The sequence below is a fragment of the Coturnix japonica genome, chromosome Z, assembly GCF_001577835.2.
Source record: "Coturnix japonica isolate 7356 chromosome Z, Coturnix japonica 2.1, whole genome shotgun sequence".
NCBI classification, from domain to species: Eukaryota; Metazoa; Chordata; class Aves; order Galliformes; family Phasianidae; genus Coturnix; species Coturnix japonica.
Window position 1 is genome coordinate 24,632,616 of NC_029547.1, and position 21,946 is coordinate 24,654,561.

Genomic DNA, 21,946 nt, shown 5'->3' on the forward strand with positions numbered 1-21,946 from the left:
CCTTCCTCTGAACTATACAGCTGATCCAGTTCCCAACTGCGTTAAAGCCCTGTGGAATAGGCTGCCTGACTCTGCAGCTAACAATGCTCTAGAGTTAGCACAGGCTACAGATAGAGGCTTCTCCCTGTAAGCTGACTATCCTTTGTCTTTCATGTGCCCAAGTTGGTAGCTATAGGCTTTGTGTGTCTCTAGATGTATGGAAGCTGCTGCTGTGAATAAGGTGATCTTGGACACTGATAGTGTGAGGAACTAGTTCTGCTTTCACCCTGTTCAGAGCTCAGCAGAATCTGGGAGCCCGTTGTTTTGCACTGGGGGAAAGTACTTCTTGTTCATGAGGTAAAGCACAGACGTTTTTCTAAATTAGCAACTAAAAATTTTAAATGTATACTTTTTATAAATTCATGAATTTATAGATTAATTTTTACTACAATTAATCAAAGCTGAAAATTGGCATCTTTTTCACAACCTACTCTGTGATGCTAAAAGGAACAAAGCAGAGCTGGTGCTGGTGTAAGACCAGATTTGGCCTTGAATCTGTCTGCTGCAGGCCACAGCCCATGCAGCTGTTCATTACTGCTAGAAAGGGCTCTGTGCACTCACTGTGAAATGAAGCCCCTCCATCAAGAAACACCCTGATTACTGCACTATCCCATCATATTAAAATCACTTCTTTATGCAGATGATTCACACATAGCCTCCAGTCCTGTAGGACAGCTCCTGGAAGAGCAGGAGACCTTTCATACCCCTGTGATTTCAGAGAGTAGACTTTGGTCTCAGTCCTCATAATGTCCACTTTCAAGTAAGGTTATAGTGACATATTTTCTACAATAGGACAAAACTCACTTCTTTTCCCAACTTCTGTGTGTTCTGGGACACCAGGCCATGCACTATTTGTTAGACCATATGCAGAGTTAAATTTATTCTAATTTCTCAGTATTTTTTCTTCACTTCTGTAATCTTGCTTCAAGTGAGTAAAATCATGTATAATATATAATGTAGAAGAATAGAAGAATGTATAATATACATTCTTCAGTCTGTTATTAAAAGTTATACTGCACAAGACATTATTATTTGATAAGCATGAGGTGTTTCTAAAAATGATTTTTAATTGTTCTATTTTTGCTCTCTAGGTATATGCCGATTGGTATTGTGTTTTTAATAGCTGGGAAGATAATAGAAGTTGAGGACTGGGAAATCTTTCGTAAACTGGGTCTTTATATGGCTACGGTATTAACTGGGTATGTCATATTCTAATAATGATATTAAATGTATACAGTGTTGGGAATTCAATTGATTGCAGTTTAATTATCCACAATAACCAGTGCCTTCTAGGTCAAATACAAAAAATCCTGACAATGAAAATCATGTTTTGTTTTTAAAAATGTGTGTTGTTTTGGTTTTTTTTTTTAGCTATTGTTTTATTTGTTATTTTATCTTCTCACCTTGGTGCTGGAACTGCAGTGATGTTATTGCATTTTTGAAAGTAGAAATGTTTCTTTTAGAAACTAGAAGTTGGGAAAGAGTGAGGGTGTGAATTATGACTGAAAGGAGCTTCCTAGGTCACTGAAAATACAGCAATATCGGGATGAAGTTGGAAATCATTATGGGACCTCAGAGCCCACAGTGTGTCAGTTCTGCTGCCCTATACAAATGCATAGTGAATGCACTACTCAATAATTATGCTAAGCCCAATTGATGTTGAGCCCTTCTCACCTTGACACAGAGCAGGTTGCTGATAATGGTAGATCATGCTATTAGTTTATCTTTCAACACAAAAGTAGCTGATGAGCTGCAAAACCAGCAGCTGTTAACTGCATAGCATAACCGAACATCACAACGTCTTTTGCTATTCTTTCTGTAGACCACTGAGTGTGGAGAGCAGTGTGAGTCAGAGGCACTGGCAGAAAATCTTTTGCAGATTTGAAAAAAAAAAAACACTTTGGAAAGATAAATGGCTATTATTGTCCCCCCAAATTAAATGCATTTAAATTGCTATTTTCAGTTAAGTGAGGCATATCTTCTTGACTGTCTTGGTTCATTGCCCTAGCATTCACTCCTGTAATTCCTTCATTATACTAGCAACTTATTCATGTTTGACTAGAAGATAGCTTCTATCTCCGTTCTTTGTACATATGCATGCTATTTTCTTCAAAAGTCATTCACAGGCTTTTTGGCAACCAAAGAAAGAGAAAGGGAATTCATTAATATTCTATGCCAACTTTTCCATAAAGAAATAAAGAAGGATCTTTTTTCTGCATAATGTTTTGCTAGATAATAATATTTAATTCAAAGTTGTTGTGTTTACATTTAAGCATAAGCCAGCATCTTGAAAAATCTTAAAAATGTTACAGAGATGAGTGCAGTTTATGTTTGTGTAACACATAATGCTTGTTTATTTAAGTTTCTGTTTAATGTTTGCTTGAATTGAACAATGGGTGCGTGCTTGGAGCTGTACCTGGCTGTTTACTGGGAAAGAGCCACTGCCATGATGTTGCAGGGCAGAGGGCAGCTGCAAGACAGCCGGCAGGCCCCAGGTTGGACATGCCTACCCTAATGCCTCTGCTGCAGTTGGCCACTAGATATCTTCAGCCTGTCACTTTTTATCATAGCAGCATCATAAGCAGGCTGTGTTAGCAGCCACATAGGAGAAAAATCAAAGTAGGAGGCATAATACATGTGCTGAGGTCTCGCAGTCTAAGGGATTAAGAAAAAAGGAATCTACAGCAAGCAGTCATCTCATCTGTATGTTTGTCTCATCTGCAAGCAGCAAGGCAGATACAGTTATTGAGGGCTGCAAAGTATGCCAATCTGAGAAACAAAAACTTCTGCTTCTTGCTGTCAGTTGCATTTCATACATGCAAGTAAATACTACTTCTATTTTTTTTTTTTTTTTTTTTTTACATGATAATCTGTAGTATTGAAACTTAAATGCACAAATATTGTTTTGAATAATGCCATGTTCGTTCTGGCAGTGGTAAAGTGAGAATCTAAAAATTTAAAAATACATTTGTTTGGAAATCATGCTTCTGGAAATAAATATGACTTGAGAAGTTTACTCTCATCAACATTTTTGTTAAGACACCCAACAGCTTTCATGCCTATATACTTTTTCTATGTTCTGAAGAATTCAGTTTGTGGTCAGGCACCACTGTATGAGTCAATAGGTTTCATATTTCAAATGTTTTACAAAATTTTATTGATACATTTTGTGTGCTCTCGTTTACGTTTCACCAAATGAACCCTTTTGTGAATACAGAATGAAGAGCTAGATTTCAAGCTGGTATGAATTTTGTTGTTGTTAGTTTGTTTGTTTTTGTGGTTGTGGATTTCTGTACTGTGGCTACAGCTCTGTTAATTGCCTGATGTTGGCAGAACAGGTAGTACCATGATATATTGCTGTCTTTGTCAAATACTATAAAATCATAATTACATAATTGCAATTATTACAACATAGTACTGTTCACAGGAACATCTTGTGAAGACAGAATAAAAAACCCAAGGTCATATGTACCATAATTCTGGACCTTGTATTTTCATGCTGTGATAACTTATCATCAAAAAGAGTTGATGTTGCCATAATTTTTTACCTTGGAACACAGAAGATAATACACAGATGTTTTTCGTATATTTCATTTCAAATATACTCGTAGCAGGATGTTTACCTCTAATGTTAATACTCACAAATTAAGACACACCCAATATCCAAGCAAATATACCTAAGCAATGTATAAAGCCAAGAGGACAGTTTGATCTTTTGCATGTCAGCAGAATTAATTCATCATGAAAAGTAATTGTTTCAAAAGACCAGGTATTTCAGCATCTGGCAACATGAAATATGGTAGAATCATATATATTTCATTTGTAGTGTATGAAATATCAGAGAATAACAGAGTGGTTGAGACTGGAAGGAAACTTTGGAGATCATCTAGTCAGACCTGCCTTCTCAAGTGGGGTCCCCTAGAGTGTGCTACCCAGGATTGTGTCCAGACAGTCTGCATGACTTCTCTGGGTATCCTCTTCCAGTGCTTGGTTACCTGTGAAGTAGCTTTTCCTCATGTTCAGATGAATTTCCTGTGTTTCAATTTGTTCCCACTGCCTCATTTGCTTGGCACTGCTTTGAAGACTCTAGACCCTTTCTCTTTATACCTTCACATTTCCAACCAGTGCTTCCTTGTTTGCTAGTACAAGGTCCAGTAGCACATCTTTCCTCATTGGCACCTCCACCACCTGTATGTCAGTTTCATATATAAAGCCAGTGTAATAAGAACACAAATGTTTTAGCATATTTAAAATCACTCTATGCATATCAGTTTAAATATTGTTACTTTACTTTTTGCAACTTCAGCAGTTTAGAAGTATTGCAAACATATTGATGAATCCTTGCTCTACTCTGGAAAGAGATAAAAATAGTAATGTCTTCCCCCCTACAAAAGAATGAAAGAACCTCTTTTTTTTCTTTTTTTCTTTTTTTTCTTTTTTTTCTTTTTTTTCTTTTTCTTTTTTTTTCTTTTTTTTTTTTTTGACAGTCCTACTCTCTTAATTGTAAAATTTTAAATCATAAATCTAAAGAACTCAATCTGTTTAACTAGACCATCTTCTTTTGCAGACTTGCAATTCATTCCACTATAATTTTGCCACTGATCTACTTAGTAATAGTAAGGAAAAATCCTTTTCGATTTGCCATGGGAATGGCTCAGGCACTTCTGACAGCCCTCATGATTTCTTCCAGGTAAACAAAAAGAAGATTTATCTTCTGTAATGTTCTTAGTAGTAATTGCATTATTTGTGCTCTGATTTTATTACCACTTTGTATAATAACCAGATTCACCTGAACAGTTGTAAATTCCATGGAAGTCAAAATGCTACATTTATCATTATTTCTGTAGTACACAAAATGGCAGTACAGATTGCAGTGAAGCTATGCTGGCCTTTTACAAAACTAGAATCTGCCATTTGCAATATATTTTCAGGAAATACTTTTTTTTTTTTTTTTTTTTTTTTTTTTTTTTTTGGTCATTCATTACTCACAAATCTAAAGTTTAGTCTATTTCAAGGTTACATACATAATGAAGATTTTAATGTTTAGTATTGAGGATAACAAAGACTTTGTTATTTCCTACTACAATTAGAAGAAAGAACAAATGTTACATTGCTTTAAAATTCAACTCTTAAGTTTCATAATGCAGCCTTGCTATATGGTGTAGATCTTCATTTGTTTCTTAGAGCAAATCAGACTCTCAGAAAAAGGAAAGATAAAGGATATGCTACACCCCTACTTGCATTTACTTTTTGTGTTTATTTACACACCAGTTCAGCAACATTGCCTGTCACCTTCCGCTGTGCAGAGGAAAAAAATTTCATTGATAAAAGAATTACCAGATTTGTACTTCCAGTTGGAGCTACCATCAACATGGATGGCACAGCTCTCTATGAGGCAGTAGCTGCTGTATTTATTGCACAACTGAATGACTTGGAACTAGATGTTGGCCAGATAGTTACCATTAGGTAAGACTAAACTCATTGCATATATTTTGTTGATGTTGTGTTGTTGTGTTTTTGGGTTGGTTTTTTTTTTTGTAATGAATGCTACATTTACTTTTGATACCTCATGGAGAAAGTTGAAACTGTCATCTATCTGTAACTATCAAACCATAGTAAAACCCAGAAACATTCTTATTTCTTATTCCATGACCTTGCCTATGTGACCTTATGAGGAGGTGGGATGGGCTGGGGTGTGCAGTACTGTTCTGGATACTGCCATTAATCTCTCAAAGAAAACATTTACACTTGGAAACCTAACTCTTTCTGGGATCTGTCTGATTTGTGTGTTAGACATAGATTTACCTATGTATTAACATTTGTTACTATAACAACTGTTTGCCTGCCCAAGGAACTATGGATTCTACTCCAAGTGATCCTCTGAGATGGCACTGATTAAAACATGCTTAACGGTCTTGTCCCCAGACTGAGTAGATAATACTCCACAGGAAAACTATAATATAAGGACACCTGTCTGGTAGTGAAATATGTCTATTTGTGTCAGAAAATAGAGTATCTGTAAGCAACACTTAGTCTGAATGCCTTTTCCTGTCTTTATTTGGGATTTAGTGTCACAGCTACAGCAGCCAGCATTGGAGCTGCTGGTGTCCCCCAAGCTGGACTTGTCACCATGGTGATTGTTTTGAGCGCTGTTGGCCTGCCAGCTGAAGACGTTACTCTGATCATTGCGGTTGACTGGCTTCTGTAAGTTTAAAGCACTTGATATTAAATTATAAATAATTCAGTATAACATTATTTCTCAAAAAAAAAAAAACAACAAAACAAACCACAAAAGACAAACAGCTCTGATTACAGTGCACTGTCCCCATGAGCTGTCTGCAACAGTATCTAGTAGGTTTGTTTGCTGCACATTTAGTTTTCTCTAGCTCTCTTTACTAGTGGTCATGTAGTTTGACTAAGGAAGGGGAAGGTCAGTACAGGCCACTGGCTTAGAGAAGGTGTGTAAGAACAGAAAAGTTGTGTGCTGATACCATACTCCAGACACAAGGAAACTGTGACTCAGAGTTCCTAAGACAGAGGTGTCTTTTTTTAACAGTTTTCAGTAGATTTCTTTTTACATTAAGTTTTTGTATTGCTCTTTAAAGCATCCATAAATTTTGTGGAGATTAATTCCACAATTTTTCTATGTGTTGTACCAAATGTATTTTATTTGGTCTGCTTTAGCTCACTTCCCAGTCATTTTATTTGATGCCTTCTAATTACTTTATGGGAGTGATATTGAGAGAAAAAGAAAAGAGTCATTTCCTAAATTCCACCAAAGTCATAATATTAGGGACCTTTCTTATCTCTAAGTTAGAAGTTCAGAGTTCTTAGGCACACTTAGGTATTCCATGAATATATAAAAGCTACCTGTTCCACAATGACATAGATGAATTATTTGAACCATCTCTTAATTACAACTGGTATTTTTTTTTTTTTTCCAGATGAGAGTGTTTTGCTGTATAAAGAAAATTAAAGATTAATTACATGTACCAGAGGTCATTTTGTACCTCAGCAGACAGAATGCACATCTTGATGCCATGTAGATGATTAACACTTGCCTTTTGTACTTCACGCCTGAAATGTATTTTTTTGCAACTTGCTAGTAGTGTCTCATTAACAATCCTTTAGTTAATTCTGAACTTACCAAAGCTTTATTACATAACCTTGAAGACATCTTCTACGCTTTTAATGGAGAAGTACAATAGTAATATTATGCAAAATGAGTTTCCAGTGTGGTTCATTTTTCATACTACTTTTAGTAGAATTTTATTTCACTGTACCTCTGCCTTATCAGTTATTTCCTTTCCATATGGAGAATACACGGGTACTCATGGGGTTTTTCTGTAGCTGCAGTAGAAAAATGTGTTTTCGACTGCTTCACTTCAGTGATGTTTTTGACAAACCCTGTGGCAATTTGCAAACTTTACTGTCTTACACGATGTTCAGACTTTTCTGCCAAGTAGTGCCAAATTATTTTTTTCTCCTGAGAGGGAAAAAAACAGTAATAGAAAAGTATCACATCACTTAATATAACAATGTATAACAATACAACTTTGTACTTTAACCTTTTAACAAGGCTTTGGGCCAGAATACTAAGCCCTCTTCTGGCTGAGGAAGTGACTGTCAGAAAGACAGAACACATGATGTGGACTCTTTTGTTTTATCTCAGTCTTTCCTTCCATCAGAAGTGGCCTCATCACAAAGTGAACCAACTCTGCAGCATACTTCAGGGCCTGAGAAGGACTCTCCACATGACCCTTCAGGGTTGTGCTCAGCCCTTTGGTTGCTGCTATTAATAGACTAGTGATGTGACTTTTTTTTTACACATCCTGTACAAAGTCCTTAATTTGGAAAGTCACTCCTCAATCTACAACATTTTTTATTTTAGGTCTAGGATTATACAGAATCTGTATTGGTGGGGGGGGGGGGGGGGGGGGAGAGAGTTAGCCACCTTCTACAGTTGCTTATATTTACTAAAAGGATTTTCTAAGTAACACACAGAATAAAGCCTGAGCTTTTTATTCCATAGGGATCGGTTCAGAACAATGGTGAATGTCTTGGGAGATGCCTTTGGTACTGGTATAGTGGAGAAGCTCTCTAAAAAGGAACTGGAGCAGATGGATGTGTCCTCTGATGTCAACATAGTGAACCCTTTTGCCTTGGAAACTACAATACTTGATAATGATGAAGCAGAGACCAAGAAATCATACGTCAATGGAGGCTTTGCTGTAGATAAATCTGACACCATATCCTTCACTCAGACATCTCAATTCTAAAGCCAGTATCTTCCAAGTGAAACAGAAGCACTAAAGGACATGGCCATACACAAGATGTTTAAAAGCTTAAAGGAAAATTGAGAATGAATTATGTCTCACATATATATGATTTCCTGCACAGACTCTGATCCTTTTCACCAATTCTGCCCCCTTCTGATCACCTCTCCCAACAATCTGAATTCACTACTTTTGATCCTTGTTGAAGACAAAGACAGATTTATTATTATTATTTTTAAGTATATACTATTGCTGAGGATATAAAATGCCTCATTGGAATCAGCATGCTCATAAGTGGGGATTAATTGCTGGAACAGCCGAACATGTTTTTCTCAGGAGTAGCACAGCTTTCCACATCTCACCTGCGCTATGAAACATTTGTATGAAGACTGTTTTAACATCTTTGCCTTCTAAAAACATTGCACAAGACACCTACTGTATCTTGATCACTTGCCAAAAGACTAATTTCTGCAGCTGAGAGGTTACCACTAGGCAGATTGATTCAGAAAAAAGCAGACCCATGAGGCCATGTAATAAGGATTGTAGTATAAACAAGGTTTCATTTTTTAATCATTAAATAATTTGGCACAGAAGAGCTTCCATTGTTTGTATAGCCATATTTCTCCATGTCTTTCATGTAAATACCAGCTGCTGGCACTGGCTTTCCGAGGTGAAACAAGCTGCTGTGGGCTTACCGTTCTTTTATTTGATGATTTTAAAAAAGTGAAACTTCTCCAGTTTAGGTGCTTTAGCAGCAGTCTGATAAATTTCCATCAGAACCATCAGTAAATTAGATTACCTCTGACCATTACCAAATGTTAAAAAGCCCAAAGTAGGCAGAGGTCATGAAGATAAAAATAGACTATAAAGCTACATGTAATGTGGAGTCTAAAGTTTTACTCCTTGGAACAAAAATAATTATACTATGAAGAATTTAGGAGGCATACCTTGTTATAGAAAGCAGCCCCTGTCACTGAGCTTTTTACACAGTTTGACTGTGTAAACATGAAAGTTTGCAGCTGCAACACTACTACTGTGCCAACATGTCAGACAAATTGTATCTCATGAAACCTATCTTAACCCAGGAAGTCTTGTGTTCTCATGGCTTCCTGTAGGATAATAAGCACTAAGAATTTCCTCATGAGAAATCTCCATTTTCTAGCACATTTTATACAAGATTTCCATGGTGCAAAGATCACTCTCTCTGGGGGAGATTCTGTATCAAATGTTTTGCCTTGCATATTACAGTTTGTTAGCAATTTTACTTGTAAACTGAATTCTTTGTAAGTAAGCTTGTGGGAAGCCTACAGTTATGTGCTAACAAAAACCTTTCAGGTACCTGCAGTGTTATATACTCAAGTCAGTCCTAGTTCTTGTATTTAAGTAAATCAGAAGTGTGCCAAAGAGAACTGAATATAGAAGAAGAAAATATTTACTGTAGGTTTTCATAAATTGCACCTCAAAACAACAGGTCAATAAGATGTAATACTGTATTTAAATTAAACATTGTAACTGATGTGGAAAAAATTAAGTACTAGTTTATACATAAAAATGAAAATGTACAGACTGAGTACATCATACTTTTTACCTGTGCATAAATAGTTTGAAACAGTCTTCATTTGTACAGCTTTGCGTAGAAGAAGAAAACACCTGTATTCACAATTAGTGTGCAATCTATGTTTTGTCTTTGCTTTTTAAAGTCACCCTTTTACAATCACCCCATTATGCAGTCACCCCGTTAAGATGTACTGTGAATTGTGTTCCTAACGTGCTTTAAATAAATAATTTTCTCCTTCATTGTTGCTTTACACTTCAATTCTCTATGCATTATAGAGAACTGAGTTCATTTAGATAGAGCAAGAAAGACAAAACTGGGTGAATCTGTGATTTATGGAATCATCACTAGTGACTCAGCTGCAGTTTTGGCAAGAGTTAGTAACATTTTTTCAATAAAATAGTTATGTTGCTCTTGGAAAAATATAGCACTGAGCAGGCAAACTCATCTACTATGGAGGATGTAGGCTGGGGGTACTTTTTTGAACACATTCTAAGTAGCAGACTATTTATGTATATGGATCAGGTAAGGATTGTTGGTGCTTTGTTGCCATTCATTCACTGCTTGGACACCCTGAAAATACTGTTAAGTATTTCTCCCAACACATGATTTTGATTATCTACCTTTTTGCATAGCAGGAAACACCCTTCACAGGCTCTTCTGTCGGAGAGCAATAGAGCATGTCCTATCAGAAAAGCATCTTCAGATTGAAGGCCTGCCAAGCATCATGTTACATTGCTACAGGAACTTTGAGGCTGATGAAACTATGGCAGGACTGAATGTGTCACTTTAAGCCATGTAAAACAAGAATACCCACTCACTCATCACTATTAAAATACTTTGGGATTTGTAGTTGACCTTCTAACACAGAGAAAAGAAAACACCTGGATATCTCTATTGTCACCACAGCAGTTCAGATCACACAAACACAGTCAGGGTGTGCAGGTCACTTGTTCTATCACCATCCCAGTAAAGAACAGGAACGGCCCAGCTGGCCACCCAGAAAGGGGCCAACAACCACCTCCGTAAGCTCACTACTAGCTGTGGTCCCGCTTACCAGCTTCACAGTTTCAGACCCATCTGACTACATGCAATGGGCAGCGCAGCACCCTGTACCACTTGGCTGGTGAGAAGCAGAACAGTATGGAGCACACCACTGCTGCTGCTGGAAGTGGTGCTCTGCCAAGTGATGCCTCTGTCCTGCATTCTTCCCAGTTACCAGCTGGAGGTGCTACACAGAGTGGTTGCCCAGGTTTAGAATGTTTTAATGTTTAGAATGTTTAAATAAGGTTACAAAGGTCACTGGACAGTTTGAACTTAGAAATTTTGGACTTAGCGTGCAGGCTTAATAGGCTAACTGGTACAAACTTCTCTGCCCTGAGTGGCATAAAGCTGTAGATAGTTACACATCCAACTCATCATATGAAAGGGAGTCATACAGAAGGGGGAACATAAGTTAGGCAGATTGAGAAGTCTGTAACCTCCTAAAACTTAAGGAAGGGAAGGAGGAGGGACCATACAGCCGGGAGATAGGGATAAAAAAGGAGGCTATGCCCTCTGATAATTTGAGATACCCTATGGAAACTGTCCCTGTGGATTCTTTTATTTGAATAAAGAAAGCTGAAGACTCTCCTCTGTCTCTTTTGGGGATAAAGATAATAGAGCAAGCTTATTTGAGCAATTTTTCTCCTAACAGTTTGGGAGTTTGTTCAGGATCGTTCCACCCTCTGGGGTTTGTTGGCATCTGGATGAACTGATGGATGCCCTCACTGGTTTACGGTGATTGGCTCACTCTGGACTCTCCCAGAGACAAATGGAACCATGGACTGGGAAGTCTGTGAAAAGAGAAGAAGGTAAAGGAGGAGCTGAGAACTCTGTAAAGAAACATACTGGTGAGTTGAAATGGGGCTGTGGGGAGTAAAAAGGGAAGGATGCCTGGAGAGAGTGGTAGTAAGTTGATAAAAAGCAAGGGAGGTCCCTCAGTACCCCTGGGTAAACCATTAGGAATTATGTCAAAGTTCTGGAATAGCCAGAGACATAGTACAGGGCAAGGAAGAAATAAAAACAAAGGCTAAAGTGAGGGAGCAGTTCCTACAACCTCCCTGGGGAGGACTACAGGACCAGTAAGACCGAAAGGCAAAGGGTTTGGGTGAGTACTGAGGGTTAGAGGAGTTGAACATACTGCAAGATGGGAATTTCCTTGACCTAAGCCAGGAAGGGATCAGTATTGGATATGTGATTTGAGAAATGGTCTGCAGAGGCAGTCTGATACAGAGAAAAAACTGTAGTCAGGAAGAGGTCCAGAGCATAATGCAGGCATGTCCAACCCACATGCAGCCCAGCACAGACTACAGTGCAGCCCAGCCCTGCACCATCATGGTGGTGGCTCTGCCCTGGGTGCATCCTTGTTGGCTGGCAGCAATCAAACCACTGGTTTGTGATCAGGACTTACTGGGCTGGAACCAAGGCATGGGGAGGACACAGTGCAGTGCTGACTCTACTTCTCATTGCAGTTGCACACACACGTGTGCTACACATGGCATGTGCTTGAGCTGCTTGTTGAGAAAAACTGTGATTGCTGATATTAATATTTCAGCCTCCTCATGGCATCACAGAAGAAAACAGAATGCAGAAAAAGAAAAAACATGGATGATGGAAGAGCGTTCAAAGAAAAATGGAGAGAAGAGCACAGTTTTGTCTAAACAAATAATATGGAACTATGCTTAATTTTTCAGAAAACTTTGTCAGTTTTCAAATATTACAATTTGGAAAGGCAATATTTGCATAATCATGCTGCTAAATTTGATGCATATCAAGGAATGTTTCATAAAGTACACACAGTATCACAGTCTTGTGCGAGTTGGAAGGGACCTTAGAGATCATGGAGTCCAACCCCCGGGATTTGAGCCTCCTGTGTAGCAGAGTGGCACTTCTACCACTTGCGCCACAAGGGGGATTCGAATCCAGGGCCTCCAGTGTTGCAATGCGGCATTCCTACCACTGTGCCACCAGAGGCACACAAGTGTGGCAGATATAATGTGTCATGATAAAAAAAGTGATTTTTCTAAAATCAGTTTGTCTCACCAGACTGCAGCCAGGTGAACTGAAGAAACAAAAATCTTTTGGAAGAAATTTGATTAGTAGAGCTGCTTATTACATAAGTTATGCTTTGGCAATAAATTACTGGTGCTACAGATACAGCTCAGCTTGCCATTTTCACTGGAGATATTGATGATGAATGTGATGTCTCTTAAGAAATGGCTTCTTTAGTGCCACTGAAAGACACAACTAAATCTCTTGATTTGTATGAAGTAGTAAAAATTACATTAAAGTGATTTTCTTTAACACTTGTCAACATCTGGTATAGCCACTGATAGTTGGTAAAAAAGAGGAACTTACTTATGAATAGAAGATTATGCAGTTGTCAGTGTCAATTAATGCTTGATGAAATATCACTTCAACATACATCAAGAAAACTTGCATGCTAAAGCCTTAACAAAAGGATAATGTAACACGAGTTGTCACCAAGGCTGTGAATTTCATAAGGTCCAATAGGCTGAATCATCATCGGTTCCAAGAATTCCTTAAAAGTGTGGAAGCTGATTATGAGGACATTTAATTTTCTGAAGAAAGATAGCTAAGCTGAGGTCATGTACTAAAAGGTTCTATGATTTGTGAAATGAAATCAAGTCATTTATGGAATCAGAAGGAAAATTTCTGCCAGAACTTGAAGATGAAAAATGTCACATATATTTATCATTTTTAGTAGATTTAAATGCTGATTTAAATGAGTAAAACAATGTGAAAATGAACTTATCTGTTCTATATTCCAAACTGTAACTGCAGTCAAAATCAAATTTAAATTATGACAAGTAATTTCATGCCTTTTGATATGTTGGCTAAACACAGTCCTGTGAATAGTGAAAAATATGCAGTTGTGCTTTCAGTTTTGATAACCTATTTGAAATTAGGTTTCAGGATTAAAATATATATATATATATATATACACATACATACATGCATACATATAGTATATTTGTGATTCCATTTTCAGCTGACATAAATCATCTGCACATTTTCAAATGGAATGTAAAGAGTTGCAGCCAGACGCTCAACTGTAAAAAAAAAAATAATAATAATTATCATGTCTCTTTACTAGACTTTGTAACACATAACAGATAAAAATATCTTATGCTTCACAATCACATCTTATTCAACTCATTGCTTTTTGGCAGTATGTACATTTGTGAACACTTGTTTTCAAAGATGAATCATAGAAAGAATCACAGAATCATAGAATTTTAGGGATTGGAAGATACCTCTAGAGATTATGGAGTACAGTGCCCCTGCCAAAGCAGGCTCCCTACAGCAGCCTGCACAAATTGGAGTCCAGATTGTTCTTTAATATCTCCAGAGAAGGAGACTCCACAACCTCATTGGGCAGCCTGTTCCAGCACTCTGTCAGCCTCAGTTTGGAGAAGTTTCTTCGCATATTAGAGTGGAACTTCCTATGCTCCAGTTTCTGGCCATTTCCCCTTGTCCTGTCCTCACAGACCACTGAAAAGAGGTTGGCCATGTCCCTTTGATTTCCACACTTAAGATATTTATGAACATTAATAAGATCCCCTTTTAGTTTTCTTTTCTCAAAGCTGAACAGACCCAGGTCACCCAATCTTTCCTCAGAGAGGAGGTGCTCCATGCCTTTTATTATCTTTGTGGCTCTCCACTGGACTCTTCCCAGAAGGTACCTGTCTTTTTGTACCAGGGAGCCCAGAACTGGATACGCTACTCCAGGTGAGATCTGACAAGGCAGAGTAGAACGGGAGGAATGCTTCCATGGACGTGCTGGTCATGTTTGTTTTGGAGCCATTGGCCTTCTTGGCCACCAGGGCACACTTCTGGCTCATGGCCAACCTGTCATCCACTAGGACCCCCAAGTCCTTTCTTCAGATCTCCATCAGGTCAAGCTTCAGCCTGTACTGACACTTGCAGTTGTTCCTTCCCAGGTGCAAGACTCTGCACTTGTTTTTGTTAAACCTCATCTGATTTCTTACTGCTGAACTCTCCAGCCTGTTCAGGGCTTGCTGAATGGCAGCACAGCCTTCAGATGTGTCAGTCACTCCTACCAGCTATGTATAATAGGTGTACTTGCTGACGGTGCACACTATCCCCTCATCAAGGTCGTCAATGAAGATATTGAACTAGACCAGACCCACCACTGAACCATGGGCAACACTGCTAGTCACAGGTCTCCAACTGCACTCTGTGCCACAGATCACCATTTTCTAAGCCAGTCAAATGAGGTCACACCCCTACTGAGTGCTGCTGTAACATATATGTTAGAACTCCAGTACAAACTGGAGTCAAAAGCAGCCAACTGGTATTCCATCACTGACATTGCCAATGCGTTCTTCTGCATTCCGTTGGCCAAGGTTTGCTTTTACTTGGTGAGGTGTTCAGTACACATGGAACTGTCTGGCCAGGGGTGGAAACACAGCCCAACCATTTGCCATGGTCTGATGCAAAACACACTGGAACAGGACGGTGCTCCTGAGCACCTGCAGTACATCAATGACATTGCTGTATGGGGTGATACAGCAGAGTAAGTCTTTAAGAAAGGAGAGCAAATTATTCAAATTATTTTGTGTGCCGGTTTTGCTATTAAGAGAAGCAAAGTGAAGGGATCTGCCCAGGAGATTAAGTTCCTAGGGGTAAAATGTCAAGATGGGCATCACCACAACCCAGGAAATATGATCAACAAAGTTACCACTATGTCTCCTATGTCCAGGAATAGAGACTCAGTCTTTTCTGGGTGTAGTGGGCTTTTGGAGCTATATCCCAAACTACAGCCTGATAATGAACTCTCTCTATCAGGTGACTCGAACGAAGAACAATTTTGTGTGGGGTCCTGAGTAGCAGCAGGCATTTGAACAGATTAAACAGGAGATAACCTGTGCTGTGGCCGTAGGGCCAGTAGAGATAGGACAGGATGTAAAAAACATCCTCTACATTGCTGCAGGATAGCAGAGCCGTTACAGGGCTGCAAAGAGCCTCTGGAGAGACTATAGGCCAACCCCTGGGATTCTGATGTAGAGCAGAGAGGGGGTCAGAAGAGTGCTACACTCCAACCAAAAAGGAGATCCTAGCAGCATATGAGGGGGTTCAGGCTGCTTCTGAAGTAACTGGCACTGAAACACAGTTCCTTCTGGCACCCCGACTGTCAGTGCTGAATTGGATGTTTGAAGGAAAGGTCCACCCATCATGCTACTGATGCCACCTGGAGCAATTGAATTGCGCTGATTACACAGTGAGCTCAGATGGGGAATCTCATCTGCCCAAGCATCTTAGAGGTGATCATGGACTGCCTGATGGGAAAAAATTTAGGAGCATCACCAGGAGAAGAGGTGTCACATGCTAAAGAGACTCCACCATACAATGAACTGCCAGAAAATGAAAATATGCCCTGTTCATGGATGGATTGTGTCATATTGTAAAGGAAGTATCACAGATAGAAAGCTACTGTATGGAGCTGCACTCCCCTTCATGAGAACATGTCGTTCTAGATATCATGCTTCTCTGCATGGCGCTGCCCATGAGCTCTGGGCAGATCCAGGAAGCATTTTCCTAGCCGTGGAGAATCTTTGATTTAAGGATCTAGCTCGCAGATCATGATTCCACAATTTAAAGAAGAATGCTCCTTCACTGGAACTGATCACCTCAGAAAATGTGTCTTGACAGTGATATCTAATGGAACACAGTGCCTCATAATCTAATATGTTGATCAACAACATTAAAGACAGGCGGAAATATGGCAGTAGAAACATAAAGTCCCAAACAAAATATCATAAAAGCTTCCAGCTGAGTAACAGACAGCAGTAGAGAGACAATCTGATGAAGTTGGTAAAGAAACAGAAGCACAAAATCAGCAAGAATGCATATTGACTAAAGAAATAAAGAATAAACAAACAAACAAACAAATAACAAAAAAATGAAAACAATCAAAATTCTAGTGTTAAAATGAATTAAAGTGACAAAACAATAAAATGCTTGTTCAATCCATAAATAAATAAATAAACATAGATTTCTACCAAGGAATTTACTTTGAACAGTGAAGCAAGAAGCAGAGGCTCTGCTAGAATTTAGAACAAAGGGGGGCTAAAAGGAGGTTAGTTAAAGGTAGTTTACAGAAAATGATTTAGTTAGTTAGAATAACAAGGAATGGAGACAGTGGGTCTGGGAGAGCAGGAAGGATGCAGATAAGGAGTGAGAACTCCCTGAGACCTGTCCAGAAAGGGATTAGAGGTTGTAAATATCAGAAGAGGAGTTGCATCTCCCTGACAAGATGGGCGATAACAAGAGGGGGTCTGCATGATAAAGAATTATTGAATATGTATCAGAATTACGGGAAATCATTGACTATGCATGAGGTGTACCTATATCTGTATCACAATTTTACAAGTCGGTGTGCAAGTTTGGAGGAGCTATCCCCCTTGCACCCGGCGCTGCGCATCGCTGGAATAAACATACCTGCTTTATAACCCATCTCTGGATTATAGAATTTGATTCTGCAAATCATTTTGGCACCCCAGATGGGACCCTCTGTTCGGCTGCAGGACCGGCTGAGAGGGGGGACAACTTTGGCGCGCCCAGAGATTTCTCAGAAGGACTGCCTTCCCTCATCCAATCACTGCGGGAGCAGACAAGGACCCTCTATCAGCGGATAAGGTATGTTTAATGGGTACAGGGGAATCTGTAAGTCGTGAGGAGATGTCCTACGCAGGAGATGTGAGCTGTCAAGCTCTCCCCTTTGGTAAAGGGCCCGGGTGGTTGGTTGTGTAATCACGATCAGAGGCCGTGTAAATTGTGGGTTCAAGTCCCACTGAAGCAGTCTCTGAGCCGTTTCAATTGTGGGCTTAAGTCCCACTGAAGCGGTCTGAGCTGTTCTAATTGTGGGTTTGGGTCCCACTAAGGCAGTTTCAGCTGTGGGTTCGAGTCCCACCGGGATTACCATGCGTGCATGAGGAGAGCTATTTTTGCTCCCCCTTAAGGGGCTGGTTGGTGACAAAGTATAGTGGATACTCTGTCAATGTTAACCTGGGTTTTCCTAGCTGTATTAGCAGGAATTGTTGTGTATTTGGCCATTATTAACATCTCTTATTAGCGCTTGTTACTGTAAGTGTTGAACCAACAACTTTGATATTTTCTGAGAAATGTTGTACCTTGAACTGTGTAAAGATCGGTCTTGTGCAGTCTGTGTGAGTGTGTTTGTGAGTGAGACGCAGCACAGTTGTGGGGCGAGTGTGGAGTCCCGACCCGCGGTCCTCCCGCGAGGGAAACGGCCGGGGACTGACGATGTGAAAGGCGTCTATGTTCTATATGTTACGATGTTTTGTATTCGTCACCATGTTTTTGTCTTACTAATTGTTGTTAGTATTGTGGCAATTGTAACGCACATATTAGTGAAGTGCATATGGAGTCGGGTGGGGGAAAAAGCCCACAAAAGGCAAACCACAATTAGTATCGAGACCCTGTTGCTTTTGTTGTAGAAAATACCGCGGTTTAAATGTGATAATGATCCAGATTAGAGAAACAATAGGGTTGTGTTACCTCCGCTTTAACATGTTAACTTTACGAAATTTGTTTTTGAACCATTGTTCCCCCTCCTTGTGTGTGTAGAACATAAGGGAAAGAGATACCTAAGAAAATCTCTTAGGATGTATACTGGCATATCAGAGGAATATTGCTGGGAATCGGGAGGGACTCTTAAGCAAGAACACCCTCATCAAATAATGTAATCATTGGTGGTTAGTGTATAAGTTGGAGAACGGGTTAAAATGATCACAAAACCAGGAAAAAGGATAGGGAAAAGATGTTTAAATATTGTGTTAGATATTTATTATTATTATTATTATTTATTATTATTATTAAATATTGTGTTAGAGAGCCACTACAGGGAAAATCAATATTTGGCCAAAATATGGGTCTGATGAAGTGTATGGAATGATGTATGGTGGACAACTGCCAATTGAGGCTGAACAGGTACACTCCTTGAAAATACCTAGAATGTCCAGGATAGGGAAGAGCTTAAAAAGGGGTAGAAAATCTTCCTGAAAACCCTGCAGTTATGACAATTAAGGAGATAAAAGATCTTAGACAAACATTTGAAACTGAAACAAGATATGGGGACGTTAATGCCTGGGTAGAATGGACTAAGTATACTGTCCAGAGTCTCAACCATGGCAATTGATTTGCTTGTGCATTGGGACGGCCCATAGCTCAGGTGGTGCCCTTTCTGCTGAGATGTACCAAGAACCCCAAGAGAATGTGATGCATGATTGCTCTGTACCAAGAGAAAACTGCCCTGGGGAAAAAGAGACTGCAGACAGATGTCAAGATCCCTCCTGCAATTTCTACAGCGGTAGGTAACCATACAGATTGCCTTTCACGGCAGGGTGTGAAGTCTACCAGTCCTTATGCAGTGAGGTCTTGAATGTTATGGAGGATTCAGCGGGAAATTATTCAAGATTGGGAATCTCCGGGACAAATCTCTGGTGGTACTGTGGGGGAAAGATTTTTTTATGGCCCAGCTTAACCATCTACCTGGGGAGGCACCTGTGCACTTGTTCAATTAGTTATACCATTAACCCTGGCATTTGAAAGAGGAATGTCGATCATTTGATGATGAAATATATATAGATTCAGTCGGGGTACCTAGAGGTGTCCCTGATAAATTTAAGGCAAGAAATCAAATTGCTGCAGGATTTGAATCACAGTTTTGGTGGGGGACAATCAACAAGAACGTAGACTGGATTAACTACATACGAAATATACAAAAGTGCAATTAAGGGAATAGCAGAACAGCTACCCACACACCAGAAAAAAAACCCATCTCTGGATTATAGAGTTTGATTCCCCAAGACAACTTTAAAAAGTGATATCAATCACTATCTACATGTAAATATTTTCATGAAGATTAATAAAATTCAGTATAATGAGAGGATAATAACAAATAACTAGATAAAAAGAAAAATATAAATGATGTAAGAAACATAATAAACGCAATTATCTAGCCTGGAAGACAAATCATATGCCATAAAGAGTTTGACTAAAACATGTAATCCAAAGATTGTCAGGAAATCAGTGCTGCAACAAGACAGATGCAGGCGATTTGGTCTGGCTGCGGTGGGAGCAGCCCCAGCCAGGAGACAGAGCCACCGCGCCGGCCCAAACAAGCCGGGACGTCACACTCAGCAATGAAAGCTGGTGTCAAGCATGTCAAGGAATGGGTGATGGTGGCATGGATGCTGTTGCCTTCCCAAGAGGCTGATTGTTAGCAGCAATGAGCTCGCTGTTTCTGGATGTGGTTGAGCACCGGCCTGCCGACGGGAAGCAGCGAATGCGTTCCCTGTGTTCCCTGGCGTGTGGGCCTGCCTTTTGCTTTCCCTAGTGAAGTGTCTTGCCCTCAGCACCACGCTTTCTCGCACTGTTACCCTGCCTCCTTTGTCCCCCTTCCTGGACTGTGGCCTGCGGCCTGAGAAAGAGGGATGTTTATCAGTCTTCCAGGTTCAAGCACCACAGTGCTAGGGAACAGACATACGCGTCTGACGGCAACAACACTGGATACTTGTACGTACTCCTAAAAGCGTGGACGTCAAAGGGGCAGTCCGTTCTTTCCAGACAAGCTTTTGTGGAACTGCGTGAATCTGGTAAAGTAAGTAGGCACACGCAGCAAAGACGGCTTTGTTTGGAGGAGCTCCTGAGCAGCAGAACGCGCTGCCCCAGGTTACGTCTGCCCCAGCCTTTGTGCCGAATGCTCGGCTGACTCCCGGCGTGTGCTTACGGCAAGCCGAGGGATTGCTGAAGGCCATCACTAAGCAGCCTGTGAACGGGATGAACACATGAGTGTTCAACCAGCTGAATTTGCTTTTGCAACAGCTGTGTTTTCTTGCCCGCTGTGTGACTTGGAAGGCAGAGCAAAGAAAACACCTGGACACAAGCACCACCGCAGTTCAAATCGCACAAACACAGGCAGGGTGCTCTGCTCACTTGTTCTCTCGCCTTGCCGGTGAAGAGCAGGAACGGCCCAGCCGGCCACCCAGAAAGGGGCCACCAACCACCTCCCCAGACACGCTGCTAGCCGTGGTCCCGCTCACCGACTTGACAGTTTCAGGCTCACCTGACTAGACACAAGGGGCAGCGCAGTGCCCTCTACCGCTTGGCCGGCAAGATGCCGAGCAGTGTGGAGCACGCAGCTGCTGCTGCTGGAGCTGCTGCTGCTGGAGGTGGCGCTCTGCTGAGCGGCATCTCCGTCCTGCAGCTCTTCCCAGCTACCAGCTGGGGGCGCTGCGCAGAGTGCATGCCAGGGCACGGAATGTTTTGGGGCGTGGAGGGGAGGTCGCAGCGCTCCTGGGCCTGCCCAAAGGGAGGAGTGGCCAGGACAGGAAATCCCTCCCCTTTACCTACATAGGGGGGCGCCATTTTGTTTCAGTCTCCATTTCACAGTCAGCTGCCGCCATTTTGTGAAACTTCAGAGGCGCCATTTTCTTTCAGTCCACATTCCAGAGGGAGGAGCCTCCATTTTGTGACACTTTGTAAGCCACGCGTTTTCGGAGTGCGCAGTGATTGGCTTAGCGGCCTTTGTTTTAGCAGCTGTCATTTGCTCCGATCTCTCTGGGACCGCTTGGCTGCTCCCTTTGGAGCAGGAGGTGCTCAGATCAGTGACAAGACACGTGTTCCTATAGATGTGTACGGGGCACGGGTGCCCAGGTGCTGTTCCGGGACGCTGACGGTGGACTCCGAAAGGAAACCAGGACTGCCACAAGGCAGATGCAGTCGATTTGGTCTGGCTGCGGTGGCACTGCCACCGGGCAATGCTGAGCACAGCGCGCCAGCTGGAGGTGCCTTGGGGCGTGAATCCAGAGGGGAGGAGGAAGAGGAGAGCAGAAGCTGTCCGGCAGTGGGGAGAGAGGAAGGAAAAGTGCGAGATACAGCCCTGCTGAGACCAAGTGGAGCAGGAGGTGGACTCGGGAGGAGTTTCCGAAGGAGGAGCAAGGGGATTGGCAAGAGGAGGGCAAGG

At 40.8% G+C, this 21,946-nt stretch overlaps 1 protein-coding gene across 1 annotated transcript in view; it reads left to right on the forward strand.

Annotated features, from left to right (window-relative positions):
• The window catches only part of SLC1A1 (solute carrier family 1 member 1), a 44,088-nt gene extending 33,976 nt beyond the window's left edge, over positions 1 to 10,112 (forward strand). Inside the window, exons 8-12 of the mRNA XM_015848922.2 lie at positions 1,131 to 1,238; positions 4,607 to 4,729; positions 5,311 to 5,505; positions 6,109 to 6,243; positions 8,072 to 10,112. Coding sequence (XP_015704408.1) covers positions 1,131 to 1,238; positions 4,607 to 4,729; positions 5,311 to 5,505; positions 6,109 to 6,243; positions 8,072 to 8,318 — 808 coding nt within the window. The 3' untranslated portion in view covers positions 8,319 to 10,112. The remainder of the gene's footprint in view (positions 1 to 1,130; positions 1,239 to 4,606; positions 4,730 to 5,310; positions 5,506 to 6,108; positions 6,244 to 8,071) is intronic.
• The last annotated feature ends 11,834 nt before the right edge of the window (positions 10,113 to 21,946 follow it).